General features: G+C 38.6%; 1 protein-coding gene across 1 annotated transcript in view; it reads left to right on the top strand.

Moving 5' to 3' along the window:
* Positions 1-12,716, top strand: part of ADCY8 (adenylate cyclase 8) — a 122,164-nt gene that overhangs the window by 106,589 nt on the left and 2,859 nt on the right. Inside the window, 3 exon segments of the mRNA XM_069005492.1 lie at positions 2,707-2,865; positions 6,542-6,688; positions 11,157-11,249. Coding sequence (XP_068861593.1) covers positions 2,707-2,865; positions 6,542-6,688; positions 11,157-11,249 — 399 coding nt within the window.

Raw genomic sequence — 12,716 nt, 5'->3', positions numbered from 1 at the left:
TGCCAACTTAATATATATATGAAAGTTTCATTCAGAGCATATTAAAAAAACCTCTTCAACAGTGAGAATTGAGGGGCACATTCAGTCCAATAAAGCTGTCCTGCAGCACATCTTCCCATCTCACAACATGCAAAAGTATTCTGAAGTGGAATAGTTTAAAACTTGCCTCATTCTAGGTGGATTGAGTGAAAGATATTCTTTTTGTAAGATTAAATGTATGGACCTTCAATTTCTGAATAATTAACTATTGTTCCTTATGCATTGTGATTTAAAGTTAATCCCAAATTTTGCACCCAAAATTTGAAATTAAATTTGAGAAAAAGGTGTGTGACATGATCTTATTAGATTTAATTTAATTGCATGTGGCAATTGTCTGCAGAGTGGTTGGGTTCTGCAGCATGTAGAGGACATAATAATGTTGGGCTCTCTGTGCAATACATCTCTCTTTTCTTCACTAGCTATTGGAATTCGAGGTGTTTCCTAAAGCTACATATCAAGGCAGGAGAATATGGACATTTTGGGATTTATGTCCAGGAATATTTCTTTAGACAATCAGACAACAAACCTAGAACTCAACCCTATAATTTTGTTAGTTTTAGCAAATAAAAGAACTTAGCAAAGCATCTTCTTAATATTTTCTATTTTCAAACCTCATATGTAGCACTCCTTTATTTCTGAGCTGACAGTGTGATCTTGGTAGTCCACTGATGATGAAAGAAAAGTATTTCATGCTAAAATGTGATCATAAATAACCAGAATGATGTTATCTAAAATGTAAAGATTAGCTGCTGCTATTCTGAGCTAGGCTTAGAGATGTGACATTTCCCTGTAGAGCAGCATAAAAAATCAGCTTTGAAAAACTGTACCACCATTTTTTGCAAAGCTCTTATTGTAGTAGCATTAAATGTCTTGAAGCATCAAAGAACTCAAAATCCAGCAGCAGCTCCTATTTGAAGTTAATCTTTAAAATACCTTTAGAAGTCCTTGCAAATTTATAGTTAATGTTTTCTTCTCAGTTAGTTGATAGAGATAAAAGTCAATTATCTGGTATGGGCTCTGTCTTCTAGCACAAAAGGAAGGGCAAAGGAAGCTGAAAAATGGTGAAAAAGTTGTTTAAAATACTTTTTCCTGGCAGGTTTTTTTGTTGCCATTAATTCAGGGAATTAATGGTCACAAGACAGAAGATGAACATATTAGTAGAAAAGAGATTGTTTATAAAGATGTGAACAGAGGGCAAGTAAAGCACTGCCACGTTGCATACAGACTTTGGAAGTTTATACTAAACCATGGTCACTTTCAGCTTTTAGGAAGGAAAGCTCCCTAGAGCCAACATAAAAGGTCTCTTGCAAAGTGCTTTGCTTTTTTTTCTCCTGAGGAGTCTGCCATTCATGACTGCAGCTTACTAAAACTGTGACCAAGATGAGTCACTAAACAATGCCTGAACCCCCTCAGTCCTTCCCACCCACTGCAGGCTGCCCCTTTATTTCAGTTTGGTATATGAATTATATTTCAAAAAATTCCTTAATCCCAGCACCTTTTGGTAAACCATTTGATGTCTCTCAAAATTGTAAAATGTATCTGTTTTCTGATATAATACACTTCTCTGCTGGGTGTTATTATCTCTGGTTGGAGCATCTCAGACCTCACAAATATATTTTCTCTTTCGGTTTACTGACTGTATATATATTTCCATCATTTTCAATAATGCTGTAGTTTAATAAGTCACCCCTTGAGCAAGCTACAGGATCAGCTGCCTCAAAATCTGCTTAAAACACTGCTTCAGTGCAATGCACACAAAATCTCTGGCAGTGTTGGGCCTGTCCATGTGCTGACACATGTGCCTCTCAGGCACGATGCTTCAACATGTTCCTGCTTCAGCTAGCAGACAGTTGCCATTCATGTTGAAATGAATATGAATTTATATATATAAACAATGCATATATATGTATGCATGTATAAGCTCAGCTGTGCACAGCTTTTGTTCTGCACACACACTGCACTGGAAATCACTTCACTTCAGTTTTTAGCTGAGGGTATCAGGCACTGAGATTTTGCATGCGCTAAACTGCGATTGTAGACTCTGATGCCAAAATCAGGGACAGAGTATTCTAGGGGATAACAAATAGCATGTTTTCCACTATTTTTTAGAAGACTAAATTTGCAAATAACTGCATGTTTCAACAGTATATCATTTTGGTGCCACAGATTTGGAAGTCCTCTTTGGGAGTACATTGGGCTGTTATATAGAGTTTGCTCACAGGTGGTCATACTTGAGAAGGATGTCCCTGCCAAGACTTTGGAGTTACTCTTGTGCTATTTTCTCATTTAATTTGAAAACACTTATGAAAAGGGGAACACATTTATTTCATATCAATACCTGCCAATACCTTATCTCCTGTCTGACTCCATTACCTGACTAATGACGAGGTGTTTAAAGGGAAAATAATTTGGTGACAGTTTATAACCACTGACCATAGCGGCAATATGAAAAATATTATTTTGCCCAAGATTAGTCTGAAAATGTCACTGTACATAAGGCAAAGAAATAATCTCTTTTTCTGGCAAGAAAATCAAATTGTTTCAGAGATCTTCAGCAGCACTGAAGGTGGTTACATGGCAGGAGCAGCCTGCCAGGATAGCAATACAATCTCTACTCCTATCTTGTCAGGTTTTATTTTTGCCTCTTTTTCCTTTCTGAAACTACAGCTTGAATACACAGCAAGGCTGGATTTTCTGTGGCGTGTTCAAGCAAAAGAAGAAATCAATGAAATGAAGGAGCTAAGGGAGCACAATGAAAACATGCTAAGGAATATTTTACCCAGTCATGTTGCCCGTCACTTCCTGGAAAAGGATCGGGATAATGAAGTATGTGCCAGTTTTTTGATATTTTTGTCTAATTAGTAAAAGAAAAGTAGATCTGGCAGGAAATTATTGAAGCTTGGTTCTTGATAGGATTCATTGCACAAATACTGCCAGTATCTGGTATCTGATCAACACTGAAAAATAATCATGTTTTAAAGTAAAGGTTCCAGGACCACATCTGGAGTGATGTTTCCATGTTCAGACTCACCAGTAGGAGACACACATAGAGCAAGTCTAGCAGAAAGTCACCAAAATGACTGGGAGATTGGGGTACATAATGTGTGAGGAAAGGCTGAGAGACGTGGGACCATACAACTTTAAGAAGAAAAGGCTGAAATTGCTGTCTTCAAGAACCTAATGAGCGTTTATAAAGAAGACTTTATTAGGGGTCTGGAGTATCTCTCTCATGAGGAGAGACCTGGGAAGAAAAGACTGAGAAGGGATCACATTAATGCATTTAAATATCTCCAAGGCAGGTACCAATAGGATGGTTCCAGGCTCTTTTCAGTGGTGCCCAGGAACAGGACAAGGATCAATGGCCATAAATTAAAACACAAAATGTTCCACCTCAACATGAGGAAGAACTTCTTTACACTGAGGGTGGTAGAGTCCTGGAACAGGCTGCTCACAGAGGTCATGGAGTCTCCCTCTCTGGAGACATTCAAACCCCACCTGGATGCATTCCTGTGTCATCTGCTCTAGGTGACCCTGCCTGGGCAGGGGGGTTGGCCTGGATGACCTCCAGAGGTCCCTTCCAACCACAGCAATTCTGTGATTCTGTAATTCTGTGAAGGCAGAGCTGGGCTCAAACCTCAACTGAAAAAGGCTGTGAAAGATTTGATCTAATTGGTCCTGCTTTGAAAGCAAACTGTATTAAATTACATTCAGAAGTCTGTTCCAACCTATGAGTCTATGAAAATCTAGTATTCATAAAAACGATACGTGAATTTAACAGAACGTCTGTTCAAGATTATGATAACCCAGTGTTGTAGAAGTATTATTAGAGCCTGGACAGTGACTGTGGCAGGAACAAGCTGCAACAGACCTGAGGCTCTCATATCTTCAGACACAAGAGAACATTTTTTCCATTTCATATTGCCCCTGAATTGCCTGTTTGTGGCAGATAACAAAACACCCATTTCAGAGACATAGTTTGTGGCTATGTTCTTAAAAAGTGTTTGCAATATACAAAGAAAAACATGATAATGGAGTCTCTGAATAGTCCTAAAACAGAGTTTGAAGAGGAATAAAGGAAAGTCCAGAATTTGCTTCTGAAAGCAGCAGTAAGTCACTTATTCCTTTTTTTGAAACAAAGTAAATGCATATTATCATATTATATGTATATAATGATGTGTACAATGTATATAATGTATGATGAAACTGCAGTTTGCTCATGTAATGTTGGAATTATCTTTTATAATGGGAAGGAACATTGCAAGATTCACATTGCAGTCCTATTCATCTTGCAACATTCACTGACATATCTATTCATTATGCCGCAAAAAGGAAGTAAGGCTACAATTTTCTGTTGTACATTTTGGAAATGGATGTAGCCAGATGAATTAGACTGCACAATGAGGAATCATTGTGTTCTGATTACAAGTATCACCTAGGGAAGGATGACACAGTGAGAAGCTACAAGAGAAGGCACTTTAGAAATCACTCTTGAGAAATTTTACACTCTGCGGGTATGAAAGTGCCATAGAAAGCCTGCTATGCATGTGAGAAAATGTGAGTGTGAAAGCAACCAGGTTAAAATGTTTCATTGCAAATGTAGCAGACCTCAATACCAGCCAAGAGTGTGTTCTGGCACATCAGCATTATGGATTTTCAGGGAATAAGTTTCCCAGCTTACACTCTCATTCACGTACAGTCACATGTATAATAATCTTCAGAAGCAAGCAGATGCCCCATGGATCACTGCTGATGCTTCAATAATTTGCCACTGAATTAAATTCCACCACCCCTGCTTTTCGTAAGGCAATTTCCAGAGTAACTATACTTGGGGATGATTTATGCATGAGCTGGCAGACAGTAAGATCTACCAGATTTCAATGCAATCAATCCTGCAGTTCATGTCTGGCCATTAAGTTAATTTCTCTGGTCTCAAAAAAATGAATTTCCAAATGTGTGCTGTAGCAGTTTCTCATGGATGTATTATTTCTGTCCTGATGCTTCTTACCAAAAATAGAAAAATGGAGCAACTGAAGGCTCAGTCAGTTGTTTTCTATCTTCATGATCCAAGGAAAGAGTACGGCTGTGTGTTTTGCTGCTAGCACACACTGTCAAATCTTTCATAAGCATCCACAAACTAATGTGTGTATTAGCTTTTCCATACACATGAAAGTGTTCTTAGAGTATGGCTTCCATCAGCCTGAAGATGTTCTTCAGTGAAAGAAAGAGTTAGGGCAGGAAGGGAATCAATCGTGTTTTGTCAATCAAAGTATTGCAGTGGCTTTGGAAACCAGAAGAATTTCCCCACTTTTACTGTAAGACACATTGCTAAAGAGCCTGTGTAAGTAGAAGCATTAGCAGCATATCAAAGAGCAGAGCAGAGGTTCAGGATGCTTTTCTAGGGAGAAGCAGGATGAAGAAAGAAGGGCCTGAAGTGTTCATGTCAAGTGTATGGCAACCAGCAGTAATTCTTTTTATCATGAAACCAAACCACTAAAATTTCTTAAAACCTCTAACAAAAACATTGAGAAAAAGTACTTCAGGTCATAAGACATAAGAAATGTTCATAAACAGAAATGGAAGTGTCCACCATTAGGTAAAACTACAGAAGCTGAAGCTAGGGGGAAAAAAAAAATCAAAGGAGAATGCCTATGATGGTGGTATATTAGCCAAAAGAAAAGCGTACCAGGAGTTGTGGTAGCACTCCCTGGAATTTTTAAAGTTGAAATTAGTTTTGTTCTTAAAAATTAGCTTTAGTTCAGAGAAGAACTGTCCACATTTTCACATATGCAGTGGCACAAGCCCCTCCATAAATAAACCTGTTATTCAGTACCAGAGTGAATTATATGAATAACAGAAGTGGGAGCATATTCTAGGGCATACTTTATCCTAATAGCCTCCTGTGACTGATCCCTTATATGCTGCTTTCTGTCCTCCCCAGAAACTCTTACCACCCCCACTTCTGTTTCTCCCTCCTTTCGAACCCTAAGAGCAAGAACATCTCCCAGAGCCAGGAAACCAAAGATCTCCACAGCCACCTTAGGAGAACCAGAGTTTACCAGAGAGTAAGGGTTTTCTGAAAACTTGTGAATAAACAAACTTGTAAAGAGCTGCAGTAGTGTGAAGTACAAATTATCCACCAGAAAATGTGATAACTGGTATTCGTACTTGGCAATAAACCCTGCATTTTCTTTAACTCATTCCCCCAAGAAATCAAAAAGGAAAATTTCTATTTCACTTTTGCTGGTGTAGCTCCTTGACCTGAGAAGCAGAAAGAGCAGGCTTTCAAAGAATGGGAAAACCCTGCATAAAAATCTGCAATAAAAACTTTAAGACCCATCAGCCTCCTCCTGTTGAACCTGGCTAACCTTTAGTATACTAATGCCAACATCAGATATTAAGGTATTCTGCATGGAAAAAGTAACAAAACTATTCTAATTGCTGCCAATTACATTTTCTCCCCTATGTTGCCACATCAATTCATTTTTCCTCCTTGATTTTTTAGGAATTATACTCTCAGTCCTATGATGCTGTTGGTGTGATGTTTGCTTCTATTCCTGGATTTGCTGACTTTTATTCCCAGACTGAGATGAATAACCAAGGAGTAGAATGTCTGCGCTTGCTGAATGAAATCATTGCAGACTTTGATGAGGTAAAATCAGCTACTAGAGAAAACTTCAAAACATTTAAACTATCAGTTTCCAAATGGCAAGTATGTCATCCTAAATTATCAAATTCAGTAATTATTTTGCTTCCAGTAGGTCTCTGATTTTTTTCTTTTTTGCTCATATTACAATTGTCTGGTTTGCTTTCTTACCCTTCACCTTGTCTGAATGATCTAATGAGACAGAGACTGAAAGCAATACTCAAGTATAAACATCCATAAAAGCACAAATCTGAACCTGTGTATTTGAAAGTAGAAAATGCTTTAGTTCTGTAGAAGAAAGAAGTATGAAAATATCTGCAACTGTTCTGGAAAATAGTGGTCTAAATACAAACAGATAAAGGTGTTGCTTTGAAGGTGTTGGTTGAATGGACTCAATGAATTAAAAGGATAAAACAGTGGCCAGTTAAATGTGAAGCACACAGCTCAGAAGCAAACATTGGACAGAGAACGAAAGGTGGTGGTGACATTAACTGAGGAGACTTGTCTGGTTAGGGATTTTATAGAGAGATAAATGAAGTTCAGCTGCCTGTTTTACTGAGGAATTCAGAGGTGAAAGGATTTTTTTTTTTTTTTTTTATGGAAAGGACACAGGAAGGAAAAAGAATTTATTTAGGTATTCTGACCAGTTAATTTTGGAACAGGAGCTGAGGAGGGGACAAGATAAAAAGGAGAAGAAAAGGCAGATCCTCAATGTAGCTATTGCTAGGTAGAGGCAAAGAAAACCTAGTAAGCAAAGAGAAAGTCAGGAGAAATTGGATATTCTGCTAAGTAGTTTGTAAGGAAGCTTTGGCAGGTGGTATCATGTTCTGCAATGAGCCCAAGAGGAACTAAGAAAGGAGACAAAGCATAGACCAAAGAAGAGCTTTAAAAAACTTCAAAACGAGAAAGGATGAAAAAGTACTGTCAAAGTTACCTAGCAGAGAGAATTTTAACACATATACTGCAGGCAGTTTTCAGGAGTGTGCAGCCCTCCTGAGCTCCCTGAGTGGTAGAAATAGAACTGGAACCATCTCTATTTATCAATGAGATTAGATCTATTCACCAGACTGCAACAGTCCAGATAGAAAAGAGAAGGGGAAAATATGGTATCATTGGCCTGTGACTTTCATCCTGGGCACCTGCATGGGGAATCAGTGGCTGCTCATAAAGGCTGGACCAGGGCTAAGTTTACTGACAATGAAATTGAGAGTTTATCCATATAATTGGTGAGATACTAAAACGATGAGTGAGAAATGGAAGAATTCTCAGGGAATGGTTTCCTGTGCATTTTAACAGAGAACAGAAAATTATTCCCTCATGAGAAGAACTCTGTCACTTGCTAAGCTCCTGCATTGCTTTCTCTATGGGTAAAAAGGCCTGCTTTTTACCTCTGAGATCTAGCACAGCAGTCAGCAGGATTCTTGATTAATAGTTCTGTTTTTATTTCAGATGTGATTAAAATTATTATCACTCAAATTAACTCATAAAAATAGTCTTTGCATTAAGATATTTTGTCGTGCACATTCATGTAATCTTCACAACAAAATTCCTTTGCTGCTGTGGCAATTACTGAAGACAAGGGTTTAATCAAAGCCCTAACACAATATTACTTTCAGGCCCCTAACACCTGCTCTTAATTAATAAAGGACCTAATTAGGGACTGTATTATGTCCCAGACATGTTTAGTTGAAGAAGAGATATGTTCTTGGTGCAGGTAGCAAATGAAATTATGTGATGCCCTGCTGACTGCTAACCTACTTGCAGCATGGTCATGTCATTAGTTTACTCTGTCTAAGCAATCTGAAAGGTGATATGCCAGACAGAACAACCAAAAGGAGTAATCCTATCCATGGAAAAGGAACCAGAAATCATTCCAGGTGCAATGTTTCAGGGCTAGCAATGTTTCCATGTAACTATTGACTGACACTATACAATGTCACTGTTCCTTTTTTTTTTCCACTATGTTCCTTGCCAAGATTTCCTGCTGTTCCAACACAGCCCTGAGAGCAAAATGCAGATGTGCAGCTTGAGAGCAGAACAGCTCTGTTATCCATGGGGAAACTGTGCTTCTCAGCATCAAGTGAACACCTCTGGAGAGATACCCTAATGCAGAAATCTTAACACAGGACTAAGACATAGGCACCATTTGATATATCTTAGGTGATTTGGGATACCCACACAGGATGCCATTTCAAGGGAAGAGTGCTCTAGGTCACACTAAACATGTGTTTAGACAACTGAATTGGGTGCCTAAGATCAGGTCAGATTCTACACTGCCAATTTCCTCTTTTCCTTACAGAGATATTAATATATAATAGAGATATATAATATTAGGGATGATGTGTCCACAAGGCCAAAATTATGTTTCTGAATGGAATCTGTGGTAAAAATACAAATTGACCTGGTTTGGAAATGTGATAGGTACACAAGAAGGAAATCTGGATTATTTCCTCTTTTTAGAGGGTTTACCTTGTTAATGCAACACAGCAAGATTATAGTCTGGATCTGTTACTTTTCTTTCCATGTAATAGATCTAGGGAGACTTTAATTACTTTGCAGCTGTGTGCCATGTCCTGCAATATTCTTTTTTGTACCATTTCGTACATGTGATCCCAGGGTCTGACCTCCACACAACCTTGGCTGTGCATGAATTGCAGCATCAAGCCATTAGTTGCTTTTTAGATACAAACCACATTCTAATGTCCCTGGACTATCATGTTAAATTAGCAGCCTATTTAAAATGTTTTAGCAAACAGCAGCTGATTTAGGACTGAGTTGGAATATCTTTCCCCAATATCAAAATCCATCATCCTGTCATACTGTGAAGAAAGTAATTAGTAAATAGACCATTATTTGAAGAAGGAAAGAAGCTATTGAACAGGCCAGATAAAGCAGGGAAAATAAAGAAACAAACAGGAGATTTGGAACAATAATGAATGAGGAAAAAACCCATAACTTGGGATCACTTTTCTAAATTATATCAAAGCCAATGATTTCTTTCCTTCCCAAAAAGAGTAATTTTAGATATTTATTATAAATTTTAAATTAGTGTGCTGCTTGCTGCTGCTTCTAGCAACCATCTGGAAATGAAAATATGGACTGTTTTCAAGCAAGACCATTTTCTCCCCTTGCCCACACACATGGTGCTCTCAGACTGCTCACAGAGGCAGAACTACAGGAAATTATCTTTTTCCTTAAGAGAGCAGTTGGGAGAGCTGCCCTTGTAAGAGGGAAAGGTACACAATGGGCCATTTTGGCAGTTTAAGGAAAAATGAGAAGCAGGTCAAGTCTTTGGACTTTCCTGACTTGAACAGGAGCCATTAACCATATGGCTTTGTATTCCCTACGTGCAACGCTGTGCAGCCTCCCATTAGAGACAGATGGTGCGATATCTGCACACCAACAGCGAAGCTTCCAGGGCCCCGGCGCCCCGCCTGACGCGCGCTGTGGTTACTGCAGTGGCAGAGGAGATTTCATGTTATGCATTTGGCATGTTTCTGCCTTTGAATGAAACAATCCCTCTAGTGGACAGGAAATTCCAACCCACAAGGTGGAAAAAGAATGCACAACAGTGTAGAAAAAGAAAGGGGAAAATACTTTGTTACATTTTTGCGTGACCACAGAAAGACTTTTTTCCATTTAAACCCCAACTAAATTGAGCCTTTAGAATTGAAAGTTTGAAATTCCTTTTCATCGTAAAGTGCTTTTTTTCCCCCCATGACTTTCTAACCATATTAATACCTAAATTTATTAGATACTATACAGCTTATCACAAAGTTTCACAGGGTATTTGGCATTAACACTGGCAACAAACATTTTAAAAGCCTGTGACAAAGTGATTAATGCCCATATCCCACACTCTGTTGTCACCGATAGAATCCTGAACTCTGCTTAGGTCTTTCAAGGAATGTAAGGCTCTAGTTTCTATTTCATGGAAAGTCCTAAGTTAAACCATAAATACGGTATTGGAATAGGGACTAAACTTTCACTCCCACTTAATTCAGTGCTTTAGTCACTAGACTAAATTTATTCTTCCTCTTTCAGATTCTCAATCTGACAAGTTCTTTATACCTACTTAACACCCAGAGCTATAGCAAATCCCAAATAGATACAGTGATTTACCATTTCCTATTGGTTCTTGGAATTTTTTGTAGAACAGGAAAATACATAACAAAAGTATTGAATGAATGACCCAATGGACACGCTGGTGTCCAGTCTGAGAGTAAGCAGAGGGAAGCAGGGGATATACGAGGACTTGGTCTCTTACAGAATTTCTCTGAAGGCATCTACCTCCATCCCTTGACTGTGTAAGATCACAGAATTACAGAATGATTTGGGTTGGAAGATTATCTTGCTCCGACTGACTGGAAGATACCACAAGTGTAAAGATACATTCTCACATCTGTGGAATCATTATCATTTTGCATTAGGAATTACAGAAGTAACAGTATTTTTCTTTTTGCATATGTATTAGTTGCTAGGTGAAGAGAGATTTCAAGATATTGAAAAAATTAAAACAATTGGCAGCACGTACATGGCCGTGTCAGGATTATCACCTGAAAAACAGGTAAGAGAATAGTTTTCTTAAAGAAGAAATTCTTGTGATTATTCTGACCATTCATATTAGGAAATGTAAGTGTTATCTTTCTGTTGTTCATAAAACTGGTTTTGCTAAAATAAAATAGACATTTGGGGCTTCTGGCAGACAGCAATTGCACTTCTTGATGAATTGAAATGCCATCTTGTGCTTGGAACAAGAACCATATGGATTCTTTCCTCAAATTTAGGTTTATAGGAGGAAAAAAAAATGCCTTTAAATCACACCAGTGTGAATCTAGACCAGGTCTATCTATATCTTCAGACATACTCTAAAGTCACCACAGTAACTCAGACAGGAACATGACTGACAACCTCCAGTAACCAAAGAGAGAGGATGTATTAACTGTCAGCGTACTTATGCAAGCGAAATGCTGCATTTATACTCTTTTTTGATACTGCATATCTACAGACAGCATGATAACTAGACATCAAAAAGAAAGCAGACCATCAGTTCAACTGAAGAACAGGCAAAACAAGCTGAGGGGAGAAAGAGACACAGAGGACACATGCACGGTCACAGCCATAAACCTCACATAAGTCAGATGAGAGAAATCCATTCATAATTCCACCCTAGAATTTCCCTGGAAACAGGGTGTCCAAAGGAGTTAGATGAGGCTCTAAAACACATCCAACGAGAAGTCATCTGTTGCTGAAATCTGGGGTTTTTTTGGCAAGTAGTGCCTGTCCCCAGGAAGAGCAGCACAAAAGGGGTGTGCTGCCCCGATCAGTCACAGGCTGGGAATCAGATTTGCCCACGTTGATCACAACTCCTGAAAAGCAGAAGTCAGATTATCTTGAGCTTTATAAACCAGAAAATTTCCATTGTTTGTTTAGAATACATTATAAAACACATGGAGTGTAACTAGCTGAGCATCTCCCGCCCACAGAGTAACAAGTGATGCTGACAGCTAGAAATCCACAAAACTAGACATGCATGGGATTTTTGATTGTCAAAATGCTTCTATGTAGACATGAGCAAAGAAGGACTGAACACCAGGGAGATAGTTGGTTACAGCTACGCAGCTCCTAATCACTTCCTTTGACTCCTGATGGGGGCAAAAACTCAAAGGGAGAAAAGCTTCACTGCATTTCCAAGACTGATTAACTCATCTCTTTTCTTGAACTATAATAACTTAATGGAATTTTAATGGATGTTTAAAATATACTTGTCATACGTACATGTCTGTCACCTTGTCAGCACCTAAGAGATGCAGGCTGCTGAGGGAGGTTGGCATGCTGTGAACAGAGTGAGTTAAGGACAAGGACCAAGCATGGTGTGAACAGAACAGGCTGATGCCAAGGAGATGTTCATGTTCAGTATTAAACACACAGGATGATGAAAACTGCAAAGGGCTGGACTGCATGACCCAGGGGGAGATTACTTTGTCTTCAGAAACGGAAATTTGAAGAAAGAATTACCTTGCTTCAGAACAGA

This window comes from Aphelocoma coerulescens, chromosome 2 (genome assembly GCF_041296385.1).
Source record: "Aphelocoma coerulescens isolate FSJ_1873_10779 chromosome 2, UR_Acoe_1.0, whole genome shotgun sequence".
In the NCBI taxonomy this organism is placed as follows: domain Eukaryota; kingdom Metazoa; phylum Chordata; class Aves; order Passeriformes; family Corvidae; genus Aphelocoma; species Aphelocoma coerulescens.
This window is presented reverse-complemented; position numbering and strand designations above follow the sequence as displayed.